The sequence below is a fragment of the Emydura macquarii genome, unplaced genomic scaffold (assembly GCF_026122565.2).
Source record: "Emydura macquarii macquarii isolate MOO-44397 ecotype Brisbane River unplaced genomic scaffold, CSIRO-AGI_Emac_v2 contig_1119, whole genome shotgun sequence".
In the NCBI taxonomy this organism is placed as follows: domain Eukaryota; kingdom Metazoa; phylum Chordata; order Testudines; family Chelidae; genus Emydura; species Emydura macquarii.
Window position 1 is genome coordinate 3,852,865 of NW_027131256.1, and position 25,248 is coordinate 3,878,112.

General features: G+C 43.4%; 1 protein-coding gene across 2 annotated transcripts in view; it reads left to right on the plus strand.

The window, feature by feature from the left end:
- The first annotated feature begins 8,018 nt into the window (after positions 1-8,018).
- The window catches only part of GSK3B (glycogen synthase kinase 3 beta), a 211,824-nt gene continuing 194,594 nt past the window's right edge, over positions 8,019-25,248 (plus strand). For both annotated transcript variants that reach the window (XM_067546004.1, XM_067546005.1), the window contains exon 1: positions 8,019-9,335. In XM_067546004.1, the coding sequence (XP_067402105.1) occupies positions 9,251-9,335 (85 nt within the window). In that variant the 5' untranslated portion in view covers positions 8,019-9,250. The remainder of the gene's footprint in view (positions 9,336-25,248) is intronic.

Consider the following 25,248-nt stretch of genomic DNA (forward strand, 5'->3'; position numbering starts at 1 on the left):
ATATGTTTAAGAAGGTTTATAGGGAGGGACCCAAGTACAGCAACACTTTCCTCGCCCTTTCCTCTCTATATTCACCCATGCCTGCTTATTGCCTGCTCAGTTTCAGCTTTGCTGCTGCCCTTAGTAAACATCATCTTGCAGGGACTGAAAGAGTGTGCAGCTGAGGTCTGACTGAGCAGTACGTGAGAGTGATGAGAAAGGAAGCGCAAGTGACCATCAACAAAACCAAGAAATGCACTGAATAGCACATCTGTCAAATGCACAGACCAAGCCCACTGACAAAAGAGAGAAATACTCTTGGTCTCCAATCTTTCAGTAACAGAAAACTTTACTGTTACTTGTAACAACTGTAGTTACAAAATGTTCAGATGGAAATGTTTTTGTTTTTTGTTTTTTTTAGATTGACAATGTCCCTTTAGATGCCTTTTAAAAATAAACTAATTGTTTCCGATTTTTTCCCCCCACAAGGCTCTTTAGCGATGTTGTCTATTTAGCTTATTTATCCTTCTCCCCCATCCCAAGTCCCACCCAATGGACAGACTTCCTAGTCCTTCTAATTGACTCCGACAGAGACAGCAGGGGTTCTGAATCTGATCAAATGTAGAGGCTCCTCTTCTGTACTCATGCTAGAAGATTCTCCCAATAGCAAGGGGCTTGTTAGGGTGAGCATCCAGCACTACAACCGTAAATATTGAGCATCAGCCCTGCATCTTTTCCTTTGAGTGCTAGCGCTGCAGCTGTAGACACTGTGCATGTATTTGATATTTTAGTTTTACCACATTTTTTTCCGGAGGGGTCACGAAAGTGGATGTTTGGCAAAAATTGGACCAGCAAAATGCAAACATCATTATGTTTTTGACTGTTTCTGGGTTATTGTTGCGTGTTCTAATATACTCACCTTCTCCTCATCCCATTGCTTTGTAATATACACTGTAAATAAGCTTAATTCTGGTGAGAAGCATCAGCGTCTCAGCCCTGGACATTGAAGCTCTCTGTTTATCCACAACAGGAGCAACAGTAGTGGAAAACACTGCCACTTCTAGCACCTCTGCCATTGTGCCTGGAATGACCATTTGTCAGAATGAGAGGGGATTTCCATCTCCACAACTCCACTCTATCATCAGCCTTTTCATTGTAGTGCTTGGTAAAGATAATCTATTAATAGTCACTGTGGTGGTAATTTTGTGGTGTTCGCAGCTGTCTGGTAAGAACTGGACAGACACCAACCAGTCCTTTCATACTGTGGGATTGTAGTCAAGTTGCTAGTGACTGAAAGCTATTATCATCCAACCTGGGCTGAGTGTTGACTGCTGCCTGGAGGTGAAGGAATGTGGCCTCTTAGTAATTTCCTGAGCCATTTGGTCCCCCTGCCCCTTTTCAGGATGGTGCACACAGTACTGCAGACAACTGTCAGGAAAAACTAACAACTTTAAAAAGTTCATGTAGTACATTTTGTAAAGTTCTGGTAGTGATGCTGCCCCCCAGCAACTGGGCCCATGTAGAGCATAAGAGACCTATTACTAGTAATGATTGAAGGAGCTTTTCTTTAGCTAAAGAGGGAGATGTTTTCATAGATGAAGAACCAGGGTTCAAGAGAGCGAGCGTGTTTGCGCGTGTGTGTGTGTGAGAGAGAGAGAATGGTATTTATAGAGTAACAATCTTGTTTGTAAACATGGGTCCATTACACTTGTTGATGTCAAATATTGCAAAACCCCTTCAAGCTTTGTTTCTCCCTCTTTCCATCTTGGATTACTGCTAAGGGGGAAACTCATTCCTGTGGGGTCTTTATGTAATCCAGATATCCAATCAGAATGCTGTCTGTCCAGCCAATCAGGCACCTGAGTTGTGATTGCTGTGAGGCCACACGTCTTGAGCACTAAAACTGTGGGTCTGGGAAGACCGTTCATCCTGGCATGGAGCCTAGGGAACTGGTGGATCAGGGTTCAATATTGGGGTCCTGATATCACCTCACTCTCATCCCTTGGGGCAACCTCAGGGCACCAAAGGACCAGGCTTATCCACATGGGCTCTGTGAAAGGCTCTGACTTTTTCAAGAACATGTACATAATGGTCTGGTTCCAAGGACCTCTCCTCCAGCCCATATCCTTCCCAATTGACAAGGTACCAAATCTTCACTCTTTGTGGCTAAGAGTCTAGGATCTCATGAAAAAAATGTACTCTTCCTGGTCTTGGACTAGGATTGATAGAGGGGTAAATTGTTTTCTCTAGGAAAAGGGATTGTCAGAGAAGGGTTTAAGGAAGGAGACATGTACATCCTGTATTCCATTAAGGGAGAGGGGAAGTTAAGTTTGAAAAAGTTACTGAGTTAATTTGCCTGTGGATCTGGTAGGGTCTTCGGTACTGGTGCTCCAATTTACATGTGGGATGGCCTGTTTTGAGGTTTTTGGGTGACAGTCAAACCATCTGTCCTACTGCAGATGCAGGACCCTCCTGCTGGTAATGGACAGCATGATGTTTGTATGTTGCCTTCGCCACATCTAAGGTTAGTTTTAATTCTTCCTGTGTTTGATGGATTTGATGAACCAGATCTGAGGCTGCAGGAACTGCAGGTGCTGTAGGTAGTGCAGTTTGGAAATGAGTGTGGAAGCCACAACTGGCAAAAAATGGGCTCATCTTGTTTGAGGCATGGTCAGCAGTGTTCTATGTGGATTTTGCACATGGAATCAGTGAGGCCCAGTCATTTTGGTGGTAGTTTGTGAAGCACAGCAGGTATCGTTCTAATACCTGGTTCCACTCTTTCTGATTGGTCATTAGTTTGTGGCTATGTGGTTGATGCATGGAGATGCATCTCTAGTAAATAGAACACCTTCTGTCAAAACTGGGAGGTGACCTGGGAATCCAGGTCTGAGGGAATGTGGTCTGAGAGATGAAACAATGTACAGTAAGATGAGTGGTGTCCTTGGCGGTGGGAAGATGTCTGCAGGGAACAAAGTGTACCATCTTTGTCAGTTGATCCATTTCTCTCAGCCCAATATGGTATCCCTCAGATTCGGGTGACTCAGCAATGAAGTTCATTGTAATATTGGACCAAGGCCTCGAGGGGATCTCCGCAAGCACCAACATCCGAAGGGTTTAGTTTGGGATACTTGATATGGCCACAGATGTCGCAAGAACTGACATGGGCCTGAACATTAGATTGCAGCTTTGGCCACTATCGCAACTGGTATGCTATGAGAGTGGTCTTTGCATGGCCGAAGCGTCAGGCCCAAGAGACGTCATGACCAATGTGTAGGGCCTCCAAACAGGGGCATGCCTCAGGAACGTAGATATATCCGGGAATGAGGTGGAGTCCATCCTTTTGTATGAGTTTACCCGGAGCTCACAGTTGGAAGTTAGAAGTGTCTGCGTGATGGGGTCATTTAGTAGAGCAGAACTTATGGCTGTGAATAAATTGGATAGCAATGATCCTCCAAGGAAGTGAAGTGGTTCTAGAATGTAGGGTGGCTTTTTATCAGGTTCCTTAGGCTCATTGGCAAATTCCCCCTTGTGGGACAAAGCGTTGGCCTTCCTATTGCAGTCTGACAAATATCAGAGCAAGAAATACAGTAAAACTGACCAACATGTTCTCAGAGCAGAGAATGTGACACTGGATGACTTCTGCAGGGATCAGGATGGATGGAAACAAGCATCTTGAATCAGAACTTCCCTCCTAGGCTACATCACCAGTGGGGAACTCCAGAGCTGGACGTTTGCTAGCTCTCAGAGTCACAAATATTCCCAATTGTTCCTACATTTTCTATGTACTCTCACTCTGTGGCCATGCCCCTTCCCAGTGTCTAGGAATTACTGAGAGAGATACTGTAAATGCCTGTTGATCCCATCAGATTAAACTGTACTGACTATAAAACTGCTTGACCTTACTATTCCTAACAGATTTCTTTGTAGTCATACAGAAGTTGGGCCCAGTGATCCACACTTCAGGCCTACAGAAAGTCTGCTCTGTTGTGAAACAACCTTTAATTATGACATGTTTCCTGACAGGAAATTATTGTAATATATAGGGTTTTCAGGATCAGAACTTCTTCTCGCAGCTTGGAAAATATTGCATTCTACAAAAGGTTCATTTAGATTTTGCTCTGGGACAAAATCAAAATCTCGTCAGGGTATAGGATCCTTGACTACTGGGAAGGTCAGTAAATTTACAGCCACTGTTACAAGCTATTACTTTATTTATTATTATTTGTATTACCATAGTGCCTAGAAGTCCTAGTCATGAACTAGGACTCCATTGTGCTAGGGGCTGTACAATACAGGACAAAAAGACAGTGCCTGCTCCAAAGAGCTTCCAATTCGATTCTTCTTAGTTTGGCATGATAGTCAGTAAATAGATTTGGAGTGGATGAAAATGTTTGGATTTGGGTTGGAAGGAAGGACTGGGGTTTCTAGTGGGTGGATGTTGTCGAGATTTGAGTAAAATGGGCTAAAGATTTTTTTAAGAGCAACCCTTAAACTTCATTGTCAATTAGAGTGATGTTTTGCTTGTGCTATGAGGCTTCAAATGTATAAAACAGTTTTTAAAGGGCTATCTTTAAAGGGATACAGTCAAATTAAATATCACATCTGCATGGATGTTTTTAATCTACTGTTACAAGTAACAGCCAAGGGTATTGTAATTTAAAGAGATTAGAGAAAAATGTTTTTGTCTACTTTGCCAATTGACAACGCTTGGCAAACAGTCAATTTCACGGTTTTCTCTGGATAGTCAGTTAGTCGATTCCCCTGTTGTTCATGTGGATCTTCCCACATGAGAACTTCATAAAAATAAGAGAAAAACTTTATAAAAATAGAGAAATGTGGTTGTAAAAACCACAAAATTGGCAAGGCAAAAGACAAGTGAAGTACCTGAAACTATCTTTAACTTATTTTTTAACAAATGGCTAGATTTCAAGATGAAGTTCCTTTAATAGAGACCTGAGCAGTGGATAACTGAATATAAGGTTTTAATTATTTTAGTTTTAAAAGATCATAACCAAACCAAACTGAAGTCCAAATCATATAAATAAATCTCCCTGTTCCTGGCTGAGGTAGGGCTATTAAGAGGGGCTTACAGCACAAGAAAAGGCAAGAGTGTGAATTTCTGATTGATGAGTTGTTGAGAGGGTTGATTTACGAATGGTGGATTCTTAGGGGGGCTAGATATGGGGGTGCCCCAGAAGAGAAGAGTTTGGATGATAGGTCTAGAGGGTACTTCTGCTCTTCTGAGATACCATTTAAAAATTGGGATTCCAAACTGGCTTCTACAGTCAGGGAACTTTTAGCTTTTCAGTTGTAGAGGATTATAGTTTCTATCCTGACAGTTCATGAGATATCAGACCTTAAACAATCTCTGGTCCCTTGGACTACTTAGAAACATAGTTCATTTCCCAGAAAGGCCAGAATGCTTTCAGCAAGCATCCTTGGCTGGATTGCCCTGGGGTGAGCAAAGTGCTGAATAGAACTATTTTGAGTTAACTAGCTACAGTAGAACCTCAGAGTTACGAACATCAGAATTATGAACTGAACAGTCAACCACACACCTCATTTGCTGGAAGTACGTAATCAGGCAGCAGCAGGGACAAAAAACCAAAACAAAACAAAAAAAACCCCCCAGCAAATATAGTACTGTACTATGTAAATTACTTAAAAAAAAAAAAAAGGATGAGCAGCATTTTTCTTCTGCATAGTAAAGTTTCAAACCTGCATTAAGTCAATGTTCAGTTATAAACTTTTGAAAGAACAACCATAAACATTTTTGTTCAGAGTTATGAACATTTCAGAGCTATGAACAACCTCCATTCCCAAGGTGTTTGTAACTCTGAGGTTCTACTGTACTTTGTTTTTAAAGCAGCATTCCTGATTAGAAATAAAGTTGTAAAAGATATGGGTTTAGTTACTTTCAGCCAGGTCTACACTAGAAATGTTTGCTTGTATAGTGATTTTGGTTAGGGGTTGATTTTTTTCTCAACATTTCCATGCTGAGAACAATCCTAGAGTAGACAGAATTATACTGATAAAAAGGTGCTTTTGTTTTGTTCAACAAACCAGCATAAGCTACATGGGCAAAAACACTTTTTTTTTTTGTTGATGGTTAGTAACTGTACCTGCATTAAGGAGGGTTTTGCCGTATAGGTATACCAGCAAAATATAAACTAGGCCTCACTTATCTTTTTTCAGTTTTTAGTAAACAGATTTGATAGATGGGTACCACGCTTACATGGTTTGATAGTCATGTGGTAAAGAAACTGTACTAGGTTTCCCTGTGCTCTGAGATGAGCAAAGTGCTAAACAGGACCATTTTGAATTAGTCTGAAACTTTATCACATGGTTTTGCAATTTAACACATACCATTTACCAACTCCTCAGTCCCCTCTGCCCCATAATCCCAGGCTACTTCCAACTTTCCAAACCTACAGTCTAAGCAGTTTCAAATAGGCATCTTGTTTTTTAAAAGACAACCTGTCACAGAAATGTCTCCTTTCCCCAAATGTGGAATTTCCCCACAAAAATCGCCCAAGACCCAGGACAGGCAGTATCCACTGCAGCAGCAGTGAAAGGTTGAAAGTCTGATCTTTTGTGGCTTGGCAAAGATAGGAATGGTAATTTCATACAGTTAGGCATAGGAGATTCACAGCTTCCTCCAACACTTGCTTCTAGGAAATTCCCAAAATACTAGACCTTAAATCATGACATTGTAACACCACTCTTTCTGGACATTTCAGGACATCTCTCTGACCCCTGTAGAGCCAAACTTCAAGGTAATTTAGGCATTTGGCCATACAGCTGCATCAAAATAACCCTAACACCATTTTTAAATGCTTTGAAACATTCATGCCTGTTCCATCTGCGGCACACAGCGCACAACGCACCAGAGTGTGCTTTGATGGCCAGCCTTTACTGGCCTGCAGAATGTAGGCATTGCTCGAGCCGAATGCAACCACCCCCCGTGCCCCCTGAACGTTTGCCAGCCCCCATCCTACACCCCCTATTCCCTGCCAAGCCCTGTGAAGGGAATGGAACAGGCACAGCCTCACACCTTTGTCAGGGGTGCCCCCTGCACATGCAGTAGGCCCAAGTGGTGCTGCTGGCCGCTGTGACCCACGGGGGGGTGACGCTAGCTGGGAGCCTGCGGCGAACAGGCGCCAGTGTGGGGCGGCCACAGGCAGGGCGAGGGGGGCCGGTTTTGGTCGGACGTGTTCCTGGGGGTTTCAACACGACATCATCTTGAAATGAAAGATTCAGCTGTATTTCGGGGGGGGGACCCCAGGACACCACTGGAGGGGGGGGGGCAGCCCTAGGCAGGGCTAAGGCTGGGCTGGCATTTGCCATGCGAGGCTGGCCTGGGGGTGCCTACTGCGGCAGCCTGGGGTGGCCAGTGTCTGGGGTCACCCCCTCCCCGCCCCGCTAGCGGGCCAGCCCCTGCGCTGCTACGCCCCCCCTCAGGTGAGGGCAGGGAGCGGGCGCAGGCTGGGTCGGGGCCGCCCCTGGCATGAATGGACTCATTGCCCCGCCCCCTGCGGGGGGCCAGAGAGCTGCACTCCCAGTCACTGCCTCTCCCCCTTCCCTGCGGCCCTAGCCCGCCGCTCCAATAGGGAGGCGCGTTACAGGCAGTCCATCTCTGGGAGAGATTGGTCCTGCCGGCCGCCCAGAGAACTGGCTCTGGCTGGCGTCCACGGGCCGCCTTATCTTTCTCAGCCAATCACATGACCGGTTACAGCACCCTACCCGGACCGCCAATCACAGCTTCAGCAGCTCAGCGCCCCGGGCTTCGGTTTGAAGCCCTGTAAAATAGCCAATCAGAAGCCGTTCGGTCTTTCTCACTTCGTCTGTCTTCGGATTCGTTCGGCAACCGCCGGAAGAGAAAGCTCTTTCCATTGGCTTCGCCAAAAGGGGCTGCTAGGGCGGCGGCAGCGGCTTTTGATTGGGTCTCTGATTATCTTCGGGTAAATTCGGAAATGTCCGTAACGGCCCCGCGATTGGCTCCGATGTATTCCGGATGTTTCCGTTCCTGCTTGGTGATTGGCCCCAAGCTGGTTAGGCTATTCCCGTAACCCCCGCCGGATTGGCCGCCGATGTGCTTCGGGTGTTGGCGTGCGGGGGCCTCGCCTCGGGCTGGGGCTGGCAAGTGCGTCGGGCTGTTTGACTGGGGTATTCACGGAGGCTGCTTAGGGCCGTTGCGCAGCGCAGGGCGGCGACGGGGATAGGCGGCTGCGCGCGGCTTTGGCGCACGCACAGACTAGAGCGCAGCAGCGGCGGTGGCAGCAGCAGCAGCAGGCGCCCGGCACGGAGCGGAGGCAGCAGCGGGGACAAAGGGACTGATCGGCGGCGGCCGCGGAGGCTCCCGGCAGAAGGCAACAGCCGCCGGCAGGAGGGTCCGGCCGGGCCGGCGGGTCCCATGTGCCCTGGGCGCCCAGGGGAGCAGCAGCCGCCGCCGGGGCTCTGAAGCCGGCTGAGGAGGAGCTAGGGCCGGGGAGCCGCCACCGCCATGGCCTGTGCCGCCGCCTCCGGCCGCCGTCCGCACTGCAGCCGCCCCAGCGTGAGCCGCCGCCAGCTGCCCCTGCGGGCGCTATGAGGAGGAGCCGCGCCGGAGCCGCCACCTCATCCCCGCACTGACTGACTGGGTGCCTGAGCGAGGCCGCCGGCCGGGCCGCTTCACTCCCCCACTCCCCCCGCCGCGGATCCCGCCGCCCCCCTGCCGGATCCTCTTCCAAGGTCGCAGCAGCGCCTCGCGGGGGCAACGAACGCGCAGAGCCGGAGATCCCTGCGCCGGAGAAAATAGTCCCATCGCTCCTGCCTCCCTGAGAGGCGAGAGAGAGAGAAAACCCCGCAAGGGAAGACGAGGACCGGAGCTCGGCCGTAGCCTGCGCCCCATGTGACTGGCTCCCAGGGTGGGGGTAGCAAGGCCTGGCAAGTGCAACCCCCCCCACTCCTTCCCAGCCCCGAGCAGGAGCAGCCTCGGGGGGGCGGGGAGCTCGTGTGCTGGGTGGAGGCAGCTGTTGGACCCAGTGGTGCTGCCGGGACGGATGGTTTTATAAACGAGGAGTCAAGAAGCCCTGAGAAGAGAGACCCAGAGAGTGAGAGGGGGGGAGGGTTCCCCCGGGGGGGGGGGAAGGGGAACTGGAATTTAATGTTGCATTTTTTATCCCTCTCTACCTGAGAGAGAGGAGCACACACACACACACACCCACCGCCAGGACGAGAAGAAGGCGACAGGAAGAAAGGAGAGGTGATCAGAGGGAGAGAGCAAGAGACCATGTCCGGGCGGCCCAGAACCACCTCCTTTGCAGAGAGCTGCAAACCGTGCCAGCCTTCAGCGTTTGGCAGCATGAAAGTTAGCAGTGAGTATTGATTCCTCACCCACCCCCGGTGCGGATTAAACAGCAGGTTTTGCAAAGAGAATTTGTCGGTAAACGTAATTGTGCGAGGGATTCTCAGCGAGGCAGGGGAGGATCATCTAGGGATTCGAGGCTGTCTCCAGCCCTGGATGAGGCAGCTCCCTTTCTCTCCTCTTCCCTCCTCCTCATTAACCTTGAATAGGCACACAGTGTGGTTTCCATTTGGGCCTGTTTAACAAAATATGTTTGTTTGGTCCTCTTCTCTGCCTCTTATCTATAACGATATTGTTGTCAGTTTAACCAGCTAGTTGAAGGGAATATTTCTGTTGGAATTTGGTTTTAAAGAACTGTGCTGCATTTCTGGCTATGGAGCAGTGGAGGGAAGGAAATGAATTACAGGCACATGTGTGCTCATTTCATACATTTAGTTACAGCTATATGCGTCTAAACATTTTTGTGTGTGTGTGACCAGTGTACCTATGCACCCACAACTGGGGTGTGAGCACTTTTTTTGTGCAAGCTTACCAGGAAGCTTAGAAAGGGTCTGTCCCCATAATATCTTGTGTTACAGGCTCTGTTAAACATGCTGTTGGAGGGGGGGATTTCTTTAATGTGATGTATGTGAACATATCAAATGGTTGGAAATATGGAATGCCTTTTTTTTCCACAAGCTTTCAGAACAGGAGGAATTTTTTTTTTTCGTTGAAGGATGAGGCCTGTGGCTCCATTCTAAACAGTAGTATTACATGTATGTTGAAAATTGGCTAAGTGGTTTAATATGTGCTCATCCTTGATCTCTCAGCTTATGGCATTGGGATTTTGAGGTGACTTACAAATATATATTTAAATCTTATTAATCAAAAAGGTAAAATGTTGGAAGAAAAAGACCCTATTGTGTCTCTCTAGATCAGTTACATATTTATAATCTGGAATTTGTTGATTCTTGGTTGAAATATACTTATATGCAAAGACAAAATGATCTTGCTCATCTATGTGAATAATTTCATTCAAAGACCCTTCAGTTCTACTTTTGTAGAAATCTGGATGGCTTTATTAAAGGACCTTGAACATTTGATATACATCACTGTTTGCAAGTCTCAAAGTGATCAATTTATTTTGATACTTACACCTGGCCAAGCTGTATTTAAATCATATTGCTTTATTGCACATATGTAGCTTTAGTTTCCAAAGCTTTATGTAATTGTGAGATTTCAAACATTTGTCAGAAATTCTTGGATATTCTGGTTTGAAATGCTACTGTGGTTGGAGCTTTGAAGAAAACATTGGGTTTATGGTCTGAAGTGTACCCTGTCATATTTGCATGATGAGAGTACCTGCAGTACTTATGAAAATTTTGAGTACAGTTAGCCCATATTAGCAGCATAAGACTGTACAATTGATTAGATATAGCAATAACATTACACTCCATTTATGTGGAGAATATTGTATGACTCCATTTTATTCCCATTCATTTTTCTTTATCTGAGAGTAGCATAGAAAGCAGGAGGTGTGAATCAATATTTCTGCATGTGGCTGTGTGTTAAACAGATCCAGATCTAGAGCTGTCATGACCAGAAACTAAAATGGGCTTACCCAAGCTTTTCCCTCTTATATTTGAAAATTTGATTTGATGCTTTCTTCCTATTTGAGGTCAAAGTCTAGGCAGATGCATACCTATAAAGAAGGAGCTAACTGGTGCAGACTAACGAGGTAGCAAATATTAAATTCCAAATGTATAACACAATGGGGAAGCAAAGGCCTTAACATAAAGTGGCCACAATGGTGATAACCCCCACTACCATTGTGATCACATGTTCCAAATCCTTCTGGTGTCTTTAAAAGGATGTAAGGAAACAGAGCAACAGAACCAGAGGCAGGGACTGTGTGGAGTAGGAGACAGTGTCTGTTCTGGAAGACAGCAAGACTGCTATATGCCAAAAAGGATAACTTCTAATGGACATCAGAATTTTTGGTGGCCTCTTAAGGTATGATGAAGCATAATTCAAATAATCAGAATCCAGATCTTGGAAAAGTAGGCTTTAATTTTTTTTAATGAAGTTTCTAGCTCTTGTGGTTGTGAAAAAACTTGCTATATATGACCAAGTGTATATTGATGCAGTGCCATTTCCAAAGTCTGCAGCCAGCTCTGGTGCCTCTGTCAGTGAGCAGAGCTTCCCAAAGTATAGCAGAATGAAAACTGACCTATTTTGGGTCTGTTTCGCTGCTTCTGTTCATAGTTCTGTGGGTAGTAATGAAACTGAATGATCACATAAATCTCGCTCTGTTGCTGCCCTGGAAAGCCAAGAGGAACAACAGCAGTCTGACACTGTAACTAATCTCTAGGAAGGGGGGACTCCGCAGAGTAGCAGAGACTTCACCTACCATCACAGCATCCAGGAAACTGGGGACAGAAACATAGTGAATGCACCTTCAGTTCAACAGCAGGGAGGGTGTGCTTGTTTCCGCTAAATTTATCAGCTGCTTACTCACCAATGACTGATATGAAACGATGAGCCTTGAACTTGGATCCAGGGTCAGACATAAGATTCCCAGCAATCTCTTCTTTCCTAGCCCCAGTGAGGGGGACTTGTCATTTGTCCTTCACCCTGGGCAAAAGATGCTGCCTCTCGATTAATAGCACAAATAGTAGGTGTTGGTTTCATTTTCAAGCCTTGTCGTTGTTAAGAGCATATTCTGAGATCCACTAGATGATTTTTTATCTTGGTTTTGAGAGTACTTATGCTCCCCCCAATTGTGTATTTTAAAATTTAGTTCACTTCAAATGCCTTCCTCTGTGTTTACAGTTCTATAATAGTGGGTTTGTAAACTTCTTTTGAACAAAAATACTTTTTGTGTTCCTTAAAAAGACCTGGTGGTTGGGCCTGTACTGGGAATGAATTAAGGGCAATGTAACGCATATTAGATATATTTGTCATTTTGAAAGCTCTAGCTGTGATCTTAATCACATTTAAAAGATCAATATGTTGGCGTTTAGTTGAATGTTTAAATATAAACTTTACAATTTTAGAACTTCTGGGTGATTGTTTAAATTGATGCTTGCCAGTGAAATCCTTCTGCTGAAATGGAGGTATGGTGTTTATCGTCGCTTAGTGCTGCACCTAGTTTTTATACTGGGATGTGAGGTACAACTGGAAGCAATCGGATGAAATTGTCCTGAAAAGTGAGGTGTAGCCTTGCAACAGGTAACAAAAAAAGGACCTCTTCATAAATATAGAAGTCATAAATGGGAAAACTTGCAAACTTAAATAGTAAACTTTTTAATGGCTGTGAAACTGACTTCTGTTGATTTATAAAATAGTTTTAAGGAACATTTTGGACTTGATGCAGTTAAAAATACTTTAAATGCTGCTGTCTTCAAATTTTTACTTTGTCATTGCCCACAACCCTTCATAACAGGCTAATTCTTCTCAAGGGGTACAATAAATTTTTCACTGCATGTGTAAATGTCATATATTTGTAATAGAAGTACTTGTAATTTTTAATAAAAACAATTTTAGTGAATGCTGCACAGCTACTCACCTTAGGTGAAATGCCCAGATCTAACTGTCTTCCTGCATAATGTGTGTAAGCTGAAGGCCTCTTTGATTTTTATAGTTTAGACTGTGTAAGCAATTCATTCTGTGACTTGCTGAAAGAATTCTGCACCCACATCAAACTTGCCTTTTGTTCAAGTTGATTGTTTCTGCTACTTACTTAAGCTTAGTGGTTTTTTTCATATGGAAGGATCCAAAAATGCAAAAGAAGCTCTAACATGTACGAGTACATATTACTCCAGTGCTGAAATGCAGCCACCTATGAAGTGGAACATAATAGCTGCTAGACAGTTGCATAGCCTACTAGTTTAGGACAGTAATGGGACCAAAATAAATCTGCAAGAAGGGTTTTTGTGTTGGGTAGGCTTTGGAAGAGGCAATAACTTGGTGAAAAGTTAAGCTTAAGCTAAATTCTCTGCCTCCTTCCTTCCCCAGCTCTCTTGGCTGAAAAGAAATGCTCTTCCTTCTCCAGAGCCTCCTGGCTCCTGAGAGTTATATATTAGTTTTAGCAACTCTACCGCTCGTCCAGATTTTTGGCTACTTCTGGGAGGGGGAGTTTCTTTTATCCAACACTTGAAAAAATTATGTGACTCCATACCAGGGTGAAAAATGTTTTATACTGTTATGCCGCAAAGCCACACACCAGCATTTTTGAAAAGGGAATAAAACAGCTGTATCTAATTCTTACATCACTGATCAATTTCCTATTTATACTTTTTAAAAAAATTGCTACTATGGCTGGTTGAACAGATATTTATTAATAAAATAAAAATTGATAAATCTTCATGCATGCCAGTGAGATTTGTTAAATAATTGCCAAACAGAATTACCAACTTTTTCAGTACATCTTCTGCTTCTGATGCACTTTTTCCCCTTTCTGGCATCACTTGGTGTCCTCGTGTGTCCCGTCTCTCCTCTCCCTCTCCCCCTCCCCCCCCCCCCCCAAACACACACACACCATGATGTATATCATATGAATCTTTTCCTGAGGTCTCAGTTTTGAAATATTAATATCAATAACATAAATGGTCACCTCTAATCCAGAAAGTGTCACAGTGGTCCATGAAGAGGTTGGCATGTTGGGGAGCCGTCCTAGTACCCATGGCTGTTCCCAGTCTGCAGACTGAAGTCAGGAGAGAGCCTATAGATTTTTTTATTTTTTTTTTAATTTCATCCTAATACTTTAACTCTACTTTATCACTTAAAGTCAGCCACAATGGGAGGCACTGCAAAGCATTAAAAGGCTGGCAGTAGCCTTCAGCTGAAATCCCACAGCAGTTGGAGTTGCACCACTTAACACTTGAATATAATGAACACCAATTCAGCATATATTTGAAATAGTAGTACAGCATTAAGGGAACTTGTTCAGTGCTTTGTAGGTGTTTGGATTTACACAAAAATAAGAGAGCCTATTCAAAACCTTGGAGGCATCTGATGTAAGTTACAAGAACAAATAACAATGTAGCAGCTTACACCCCCCTCATCTTTACAGCTCACAAAACTAAATCCCTGTGAAACACAAATGTCATGTAGACTTAGTCCTATGGAACTCCTCCTTCCACAGAAACTTGCGGTATGTCCTGAAGGTTAACAGAAATGGGCTGTTTTGGACTGAGGGGAAGCTGGTTCCAAATCTAAGAGGGTCTCTAGGATAATGGTCTATCACAAGTTTCCTTTTTAAATCAAAGGGATCCAGTTTAAGTGCTTCTGCTGATCACATCTTTGGCAGTATGGTATGAAGAAAGAGGCAGCCACTCAAGCCACAAATATCCAAACCCAGCTTTATAGGTCAAAACTAGCACCTTTAATTACAATCCAGAAACCCACTGGCAGGCAGTGCAGATCATGGAGCACAGGTTCCATGTACTGCCACCAGGGAGCATAATTAAATAGGTGGGATGCCATATTCTGCACTAGTTTAAGATTTTGGTTTGATTTAAAATGTAGCCCCATGTAGAGTGGATTGCAGTAATCCAGTCATGAAGTGACAAAGACATGAGTCATGGTAGCAAGTCTGCATTTGAAATAAATTGTTGTAATCTCTCAAATAGGCTCAAATGTTAGTGTTTCTGGACTTTGCTAACGGATGATCAGTTAACAGTAGCTGGGGATCCAGCACTATCACCAGACTACAAACTAGACACATGGCAGGCGCATGACCTCAGTTATAGGTGGGAAAATCATCCTTGCCATATCTTTTGGTTGCTTTCCCCAGCCTACCAGCATTACTTCAGTGTTATCAGGTTTGAACATCAGTCAATTAGCTCTCCTCTATATGCCCATTGCCCTCAGATACTGTGCCATGTGTTCAGTGGTGCTGTTTGGATAGTGTATGATAGAGTTGTGTCATTAAAATGGTTTGAGACGCATTGAACAGGAGAGCAGGTGAAATGGATCCTTCCAGAACTCCACGTTAGTGCCCTGAAGGAAAAGAATCAATTTAGATACACCTCCTTCTGAGAAGGCTCAGTTAAGAAAGAACAGAGCCATCCAAGAACAGCACTTTTGATCAGTGGCGTCAAAGATTGTTGACAGGTCTAACAATATTAGCATGGACACTTAAACTCCATCCATTGCAAAGAAGAGAGCATCAACCACTGCAGTTTCTATTCCATACCTAGGTCTGTATCCAGCCTTACAAGGGTTAAGGTTTGAGACAACCAGAGTTTTCTTGCCCTCAGCCTTATCTACAATAGAAGATACAATATTGGTGGTTAGCCATACTGTTAGTGTCAACTGTTGTCCATTCTTAAAAACACACACACAAAAACACTTGATTTTCTTTGAGAAAACAGGACCTGACACTTCCAATGGAGGCACTGACATTCTTCCACAACAATGGACCTATTACTTCCCCAGTGGTCTCCATCAGCCAAGGGAAGACGTATAAAGGACAGACTGTGTGATGAAGTAGTCCCAACATCTCTAGTATCACAGTGAGCATCTTCGGCCTAAACCTGACTGAGGACTTAGCACTGTAGGTTTTAATTCACCCAAGGGCAGTGGCCCAGCGAACTCAATCTGTGTCAGTTTCTCAAAGATGTTTTCTTAAGTTTCTGCACTGGTAGCATGGAGTCAGCTTAATTGAAGGAATTCTACTGTGGAATTCAGTTTGGTTTTTACAATAGAAAGCTGACTCTGGGCCCTAATGTCGCAGAAACAAGTACTTTGTTGCCAAGACATGGTTTGCTCACTCCGTTTAACTTCCTGACAGTCCGTGTTTGAGTCGACACATCCTCAGTTTTTAATAGGTCTGAATGTAATTATGAGAAAGTTGTAGCTCTTCTGTTTTGCAGGCTTTAGTAACCATAGTAATCCTATGGAATATAAGAAACTTGTGCCTTTCTTGCCAGTGTTACTGTAAAGTGTGACTTGAACTTAAATAGATAAATATTATGGGTTCATTTTTCAGGGAAACAGTTCTTAGGCTTAAGAATTCAGAGAATTAAGTGGTGTATATAAATAAATGCTCTGCTTGTCCCCAGTCACTTAGGCAAATTTGGGGAAAGCCTTCTCAGAAGCTGTGGACTAGTAGAAGTGCTATCTGGGCAAGAACAAGTGTTGGATTTTCTGTCTGGTTGCTAGACCAACAACAGAGGAAGCTAGGGAAGGCTGAGTGATATCGAGCACATCACTATTAAGCTGCTGGTGAGCAGTGAGGGGGAATGGTCTTAGTAAATATCAGCTATGCAAGTAATGTCTTGAAAAGGGTACGGGATCAGAAAGAAGTGCACTACTGAGCATGCATGAAGCTGAGCCTCTGGATATGTCTGTTCTTTGATCAGATGTCTGTGGTGACTTGGGAGAGGAGAGTTGAAGTGTGAGCTTGGAGTTATAACTAGAAGGAAAACAACAGTTTAATTTTCCAACAAAGATGGAGTAGATACTTTTAGAACTGCTACTACTACAGGACATAGTTTGTTTTGACTTTTAGTGGGAGTGTAATGCTTACAAGTTGTAGGCCTTGGCCCTATAGTTCAAAGGCAGTATGTTTTGCCAGAAAAGCAAGCAATAATTTAATTTTCCAACCAGGCCAACTGTCTTGTGGTAAAATAAACAGCAATCTGATTATTTGCTGCTGCAAAGCATAATTTGGTTTGTTTTTAGGAGGGAGATGGCTTCTCTCTAATACTTAATTGCTGTTGCTAGAGCCACTCCATTTAATTACCTTGACTTATACACTATTCTAAACACACTTATATACGATCTGTATATACACATAGACTTGGTCGATTTAACTAGAACAAAACATTGAAAAATGGCTGAAACATATCAAACCGTCCTGTGTGGTGGTGGTGGTGGTTTGTTTTTGTTTTTGGTGGGATGGGGGTGGTTTGAATCCATCAGCCCAAATCACTACAGAGAACTTGGTCTGGACTAAGTAAATGTAAATCACCTGGCACAGCTGTGTATCTTAGTCAAAGAAAAAGTTAGTCATAAACACGCTTTCTAAATGTTATGGAAAACTATATAGCCATGTCAGAAAGAAAACAATTTTTTTTTTTTGTAACTTGCTGAAAGAATAGGAAGCCTTCTGTTAAGGGTATCCGTTTGAAAGTGAGTGCAAGACTTTTAGTATGATTTTGTTATGTGTACGTTGCTGTTCACCTGAAATTTGTGGAAACAGAAAATCATTTTGTTCACAAGAAATTTCTATTAGTTGATTGTTCTGTAAAGCATAACACAAAGAGAAGCAACATTTGTTACCATATAGCAGTGGCTCTCAACCTTTCCAGACTACTGTACCTCTTTCAGGAGTCTGATTTGTCTTGCGTACTCCCAGGTTTTACCTCACTTAAAAACTACTTGCTTACAAAATCAGACCTAAAATACAAAAGTGTCACAGCACACTGTTACTAAAAAATCGCTTTCTTTCTTTCTTTCTTTCTTACTGTATAATATAAAATAAATCAATTGACATAAATATTGTACTTACATTTCAGTGTTTAGTATATAGAGCAGTATAAACAAGTCATTGTATGAAATTTTAGTTTGTACTGACTTTGCTAGTGCTTTTTATGTAACCTATTGTAAAACTAGGCAAATATCTAGATGAGTTGATGTATCCTCTGGAAGACCTCTGCGAATCCACAGGGGTACATGTACCCCTGGTTGAGAACCACTGCCATATAGAACATCACATTTGCGATTATCAATTATAATTTCAGCTTTAGAGACTTCAAAATATCAAAAATGGCCTTAATCTTGGATCAAATAGATAAACACTCATGGAGTGAGAGACTTGGGAGGCAATTACAAAGTGTTGTAGGTAAATGCCTTAGAAAGGCATATAGAAAGCCAGGTTTATTATTTTACTTGCTGATGGATCCACTGAGGGGTGCATACCTGAGCAAGAGTCTGTGTGTACATGAGGTGTCTGCAGTGTGGGGAAGTTTGTACTCTTGATTGAGATAGTAGACTTGGAATCTAAGACATCTGATGGTATCACAGTGGAATTAAAAACAGCTTTGGGGGAGTTGTGAGAATCAGTGGAGAAGAACTAAAATATTGTTGACTACATTGAATTCAACCTTTAGCTTGCTATTTGGGATCTCAAAAACTATCAAAAGCATGCAATTATTTTGAGATTTTCAAATTTTGCTACTTAAGTGACAAGCAAGTAGCAATTAGAATCTGTTTGGAGGCGTTTGCCATGTTTCCTGGGTTGCTTGCTACCTCAGTAGTTGCCTCTCAAGTTACATTTAAATATCTTCAGATCCATCCCACAATACCCTTTTTTAACCAAGCACTTAACCGCCAGGACATCTGCTTTCCAGGATGTATGGCTATTTGGTGGAAGTACTGTTCTCATTTTCATTAAAACCATAGTGGTGGAATGTCGATTTTTTTCATAATGAACTTTAATTAAAAAACAAGCACTTACAAAAACCCACTTCTTTCCTAAAAGCATTATGAAAAGAACTTGTAACAAATCCAGAATGTTAACTATCTGATTCTGGCAAACCAAGTTACAGGGAGTGAATTCCAGATAAGGACTCCTCATGGAAAATGCCCTGTTGGCAGCCCTTTCATCTTTACATTGAAAGAGTTTGATAACTGTGGCTGATTAGTTGCAGCAGTTTTAGCATAGGAGGAAAAACTAGAGTCTCAGGTACTTTGGACTTTATAGCTATCACCTATACCCCTGTTTTACGTAAACAACATTTAGGCAATTTGTTTTGCTAAATCTGGGCTAATACTTATCAAATCTTGGGTAGGAAAGCCATGAAGAAAATTCTTCTGGAATCAGATGACTAAGAACTAGATTTTCTGCTTCTAAAAAATTTGTGTACCATTTAAAATAGTGTAACTTTCAAATTCACATGTGATCAGTTTTCGAGTAAGAATGAATATTCACTAAGTGAGTTTTGAGGAGAAATGGATGAAATTAAAACAAGTCATTGTTTGTAGTGGTGGTGGTTTAGCCCTGTTTGTCTCAGGATATTGGAAACACAAGGTGGGTGAAGTAATATCTTTAGTTGGACCAACTTTTGTTGAGAGAGAGAGGAGTTTTGGAGCTTACACAGAGCTCCTCCTCAGATCTGGGAAAGGTACTCAGTGTGTCACACTTAAACAATCTGTTCCACTTTATATTTAGCATAAGGAGTTAACATGTTATAAAAGACTATTCAAGGTGGAATGAGTTGTTAATACCTCTGCAGTTGTAGGATAAAAGAGGATTAGCCAGTTATAGATTGTTGTAATGAGTCCTCTTGGCCTCACTGATTTGTAGTCATCATGGTTGAGGACCAACTGACTACTTTCTGATATCACCTTCAGTAAAGAACTCAAAAGCCCCCATACCACAGTTCACCCAGGAATTTGAGTATCCTCAAATCCTCTACAAACAACGCCAATAGAAACTCTACAACCTCATTCCCCATGAACCCACCCTGTGGACCTTTAACATGCTTTCCAAGATGTACAAACAGTGGGTTCCAGTACTATAGGGGTATTCACCTCCTCACTAGCCCTTGAAGGGTTAATTTAGGCAAGAGAGGCCAGTTAGCCATATGCTGCACATGAAGGGGAGCCAGGATGCAATGAGGTGTAATTGGGGATGAAACTCACCTGGGTGGAAACAGGTGGGGCTTCTGTAAAGCCAAGGAGCTGGCAATAGAGAAAGGGGGCCTGTAGTGAGGAAGCCTGCAGTCACTCCCTGAGGGTATGTCTATACTGACGGCGGCAAAGTTGCCACCGCCAGATCAATCTTTCTGGATCGATTGAGCGGTCAGGAAGTCGACTGAGTAAAACCACCCCTTCAAGCTGCGTCGACGGGAACACTGCACAGAAGGGAAGCACAGCAGTTGATGGGAGTTACACAAGCGTAGCTTGCATAACTCCTGTCAACTGCTGCTGAATAGCCAGGTCAGTGTAGACCAGGGCTGAGACAAGGGGGAAGAGTTGGTGGGAGCCTGTATTAGGCTGTGTAGGAGGCAGTCCAGGGAAGGAGTAGTAAGAACTGGGAGAGTAAAAACCTGAGCTACTTGGGTGAGAGTCCCTGGATTGGAACCCAGTGAAGAGGGCGGGCCTGGGTTCCCCTACAAGCCACTATGGCAGTGGCATGGTAAGAGCTGACTGTTTAAGGCCTGCCAGGGACTGTTTGGACAGAGACTTTGATAACATCTTGAAATGGGGTGGGGGACTTCAGTGTGACTTGGCTGGAGGGCTAAGCTATAAAGAGGAAAGTGCTTCAGCTTTGGGAGCATGAGAGTGGTCATGGAGTGAGACAGTGGAATGGGCTGAGCAAATGCAGGAGGGGGCATCAGACCAAGTGGCGAGCTAATCCCCAGATGCACCACTAGGAGGTGCCAGAGTGGTAAGAGCATGCCCTGTCACACCCCTGCAGACCCATCATATTTGGCCACTGTACTTTTACTGAAGGAATATTGGGACCATCCTCAAACCACTCATCACACAAAGGACCAGTTTCCTCCAGGACACAATCAACTTCCTCCAGAAACGTCACAACATTAACAGCCTCCCTCAGAACACTGTTCTCGCCACCATGGATGTGACTTCTCTATACACCAATGATCCTTACAATAATGGCATCATTGCCTGCCTAAAATATCTGCAAGACAAGGAGAACACTTAGAAATCTGCCCCACGCACAACATCAGACTCATCCGTTTCATCCTCACGGAACAAGTTTATATTTAACACTTTGTTCAAACCATGAGGACAGCTGTGGGTATTGGGATTGCTCCCCAATATGCCAGCATCTTCATGGGCCACCTTGAGGAAGAATTTCTAGAGAAATGCAGCACAAAACCAATTATAGACCTGAGATACATCAATTATATTTTCGTCTTCTGGACAGATGACCTAAACTCCTTCATAGATTGCCACCACAATTTCAACAACCATCATCCATCTATCAGACTTTCTGTAGAACACTACCACACCAGCATCAACTTTCTGGACACCACAATTAGCTTCTGCAGTGGAACCTACGGACAACTATATACAAGAAACCCATGGATCAGTACATTTACCTTCACAGATCCAGCAACCACCCCAAACAATCTGTTGTCTACAGCCAGGCACTCATACCACAGAATATGCTCCAAGGAGAAAGTCTGGGTTACACACATGAACACGCTTAAAACCACTTTTACCAAACAAGAACACAGAGAAGTAGATTGTATTATGCAACAGGCCATCCAATAACCCGGGAACACCTGTTTCAACATGGGGGAAGTGGGAATACCCTCCAGCTGTGTATCTCTAGTTGTTATTTACACCCCACAGTTGCAACCCATGCTCAATGGATATCACATCCTGAAAGAAATGTTTCCCAAGCCCCTTTTTCTGGCCTTGAACAACCTTCAAGCTCATCATAAGCCAGCTCTCCATAGACCAGGACACACCAACGCAAGGCGGCATCAGACCTTACCAGAGCAATCAATGTAAAACTTGCAGACATAGCTCTACTGCTATGATGATTGATTACTCCCAAAAGTACTCTTTTCAGATCCATAGTTCCAACACATGCCTATCCCAACATATGGTGTACTTCATCCAGTGCACTAAATGGCCCAATAACAACTTCGTGGGTCAAACAGAACACTTACAGTGCTATGGAATGAACTTGCATGGAAAAATAAGACAAAAACATCACATCACCTGCAGGTAAACGCTTTTCACAAAATGATTGTTCCATATCTGCTCTCTCCATCCCCGTTTTCAAAGGAACTGATCTCTCAGTCCTTGTCCTCAAAAGAAATCAGCTGAACAAAAGATGAGCCTGGAAACTAAAGTTCATAACTTGGTTAAACATTAAAAATCATGGACTTAATGAAGATGTTCGATATATGCCTTATTACAACAATCTATAACCCTATCCTCCTTTGTTCTGTGACTGAAGAGATGTTAACTACCCTCTTCATCTTAGATTGTTTCACATAACATGTTGACCATTCATTCCACCTTGTATTTAGCTGGACACTGAGTACCTATTCCAGTTCTGAAGAACGTAAGCTAGAAAACATCTCTTTCACAGACAAGTTGGTCCAATAAAAGATATTACCTCACACAACTGAAGTCATAATCGGTTTTAAAAAAAAGTTGTCTGTATTTGGGTTTAAAAAAATTGTAAATGAAACTATTGCCTAAATCGCTTTGGAGTCAAACAATAATTGTATATTTGCTGGAGACATAGTTTAAATACTGTAGGTTTCTCAAGATGTATTTGCATAACTTCATAGTGCAAAGGGGGCTGTTTTTCTAATTTAAAAAAAAATGAAATGCAAACCCTCCATTAATTGAATGTGACATTTACCAGTTCAAGCACCAAGAGTCAGGAAAGGAAAAGCTAAAAGGTTCTCGTTACAATATTAATTTTCCTGTCGTAGCCGTGTGGTCTGAGGTATAATGACCAACTTGTAAGTTAAGCTCTTGTAAGGTGTGGGGGTTTTTTTGGGGGGGGGGGGGGGAGGGAGAAGGGAGGAGACGTACATCATACGAGTATTGTTGTAGAATTATTTCAATCAAAGCCATAATAGCTCTTTCCTGTCCTGACTTTTGAGTGTGGTGGTTTGCATCCTTCACTTTGCATTAATATAGACTTTCCCATTAAATATTCATTTTCAAGCAAGCCCAGGGAATCCTTCCCAGGAGGAGCTTAAAAGCTAGGTTTGCAATTTGTGGGGTTAAAACACTGGTGTATAAGACTACTTTCCTGCCTCATTCTGGCCATGAAAATGATTGTGATGGATTGTAGTGTGTGTTTTGTGGTGTTGGTGGTGGTTTACTTTTTCCCCAAAGTTGTTGTGTGGAGCTGTGCTTCCCAATTTGTTGCTCACTCACACCTACAAATAACTGTCTGTCTAGCAGCAGCCACATTGGCATAAAAATGGAGCCAGCTGTAAAGAGAAACTGAGGGGGGAGGGTTTCCTATGATTCTGCTCTTTTCTTGTGCAGTCCTTCCAAGGGCTGTTGCTGACCCTGTTGAGAACAAAAGAAAAGCAGATGGAGACAGAGCAAAAGGACAGGATGAAGAGGAGAGGGGGAAGACTGAGGACAAAGGAGAGGGAAGAGACAAAGATGGGTGGAGGAAACGACAAAAGGAGAGAAATAATGGCAGTGGCCTTAATGCTAGCATTCCAGAATCTTTTTTAAATTTGATCTATTTCTCAAAAAATAAAAAAAAAAGAAGAAAGCAACCAAAATGTTTATTGTAATAGTACACTAAATTATCACATAGAATTCCCCCCTCGCTAATGCACTAAAGTCTTTGGCTGCATGAGGAATATGAGGTTTATCTTATCTTTTTTTGGGGGAGGAGGACGAATGACAATCCCACTTTCAAAAACACTGCTTGTGCTGTAAGTGTTCAGATACCATTTACTCTCAATCTAATGTCCTGAGGCTGGGAATTAATTTGGGGGTGTGTGTGGAGTTACTTAATTCTGATGCAAGATTTAAATGCTAGTATGTGCAGTAAACCCCATTCTAGCCTATCTCTAGACATGATCCCCTTTTGCCCTTGCAAATTTTCTAGTCTGAAGGAACCTCCCTCCCCTTCCCCTTGGGGGAGAGGGGGAGAGATAGAATAGGGGAAAATACCCCATTGCTTTACATTTCATTTAATAAAAAATTTTACTTCATAATTCACTTCGTAAGCATACTTGTTCTCATGCATAACAAGGCATATGTATTTTCCAAAATGGAAATCTTATGCTTCTTCAAGTAGTGCCCCTAGGGGTGCTCCACTTCAGGTGTACATGCACCTTTGAAACCCTTGATCGCGTATTTTCCATTAGCAGTGTCTGTTTGGCTATTCATGCACTCTATATGATCTCATGCCACACTTCGAGTGTTTATAGGGCTGCCCAGGCAAACTGCCTTTAGTTTCTTCTTTAGCATCTCGGCCTGAGACGGAGCTCTAGCATGTCTGCCTTGTGCGTGCCTCAGTGTGTTTTGTAGTTTGTTGTTTAGTTTTGTGTTCTAGTTAGTATTAATTGTTGAGAGTGTAAAGTGAGTTATGTAGCTGTGAGCGGTTTCAGTTTTTCCTATCCTTCTTTTTTCCCCCCTCCCATTTTTCCGGGGAGTTTATTTCATCTGGTGGGACATGCCTGGCTTTCCAGGCTTCAGACTCTGCCTTTCTTGTTGGGTGGCTATCCCAATCCGTGACTGCCACTCTATGTGCATTCATTGCTTGGGAGAGCCCCAAAGTGAAACTTTTGCCTGGTTCTAAAATCCTGCACTTGGAAGATTCAGCAGGTCAAATTGAAGCTACTGCTGATGGGTGCTCCCTTCGACCTACTTCCAAGTCATCTTAGGAGATCCCACCCGCCCGTACATCTGTTTCCGGACAGATCCAGTGCCCCTTCTACTTCAGTTAAGGTCTTGACTAAGAAGGACTTGGGGAAGGCTCCAAAGAAGAGGTGTGTGGACTCCCACCACAAGGAGTCAGCTCCCAAGAAATCCCAATATCCCACTAGGTCTGTGGTGTTGGAGGCACTGACCTCTAGATTCTGTACCAGGGAGGTGAAAGACTCCTCATACGGTATCGGTGGAACAGGGAAATCCTGGAGAGTTTTGGAGAAACACGACACTGACAAGGCCCCAGTATTGTCCACGTCTAGATCAGCACTATCTGTTTTGGACTTAATGGTACCTTCCCGCTCAGCTCCATTAGTACTGCAGAATTGAAGCACACATCTTCAGCCCTGGCACCTACATGCAGCAAACTAATGGTACCACCCAAGTCAATTGCTGTGTCGGTACTGACCCACTCTGTACTGCATCATTAAAAGAAGGGGTCAGGTATTAGCCAGAACCTGTCTCCAAGTGTCCTTGAATGCTGTGGACACTGCCATTAGATCAATCTCCATAGCAGTTGTAATGTGCAGGGT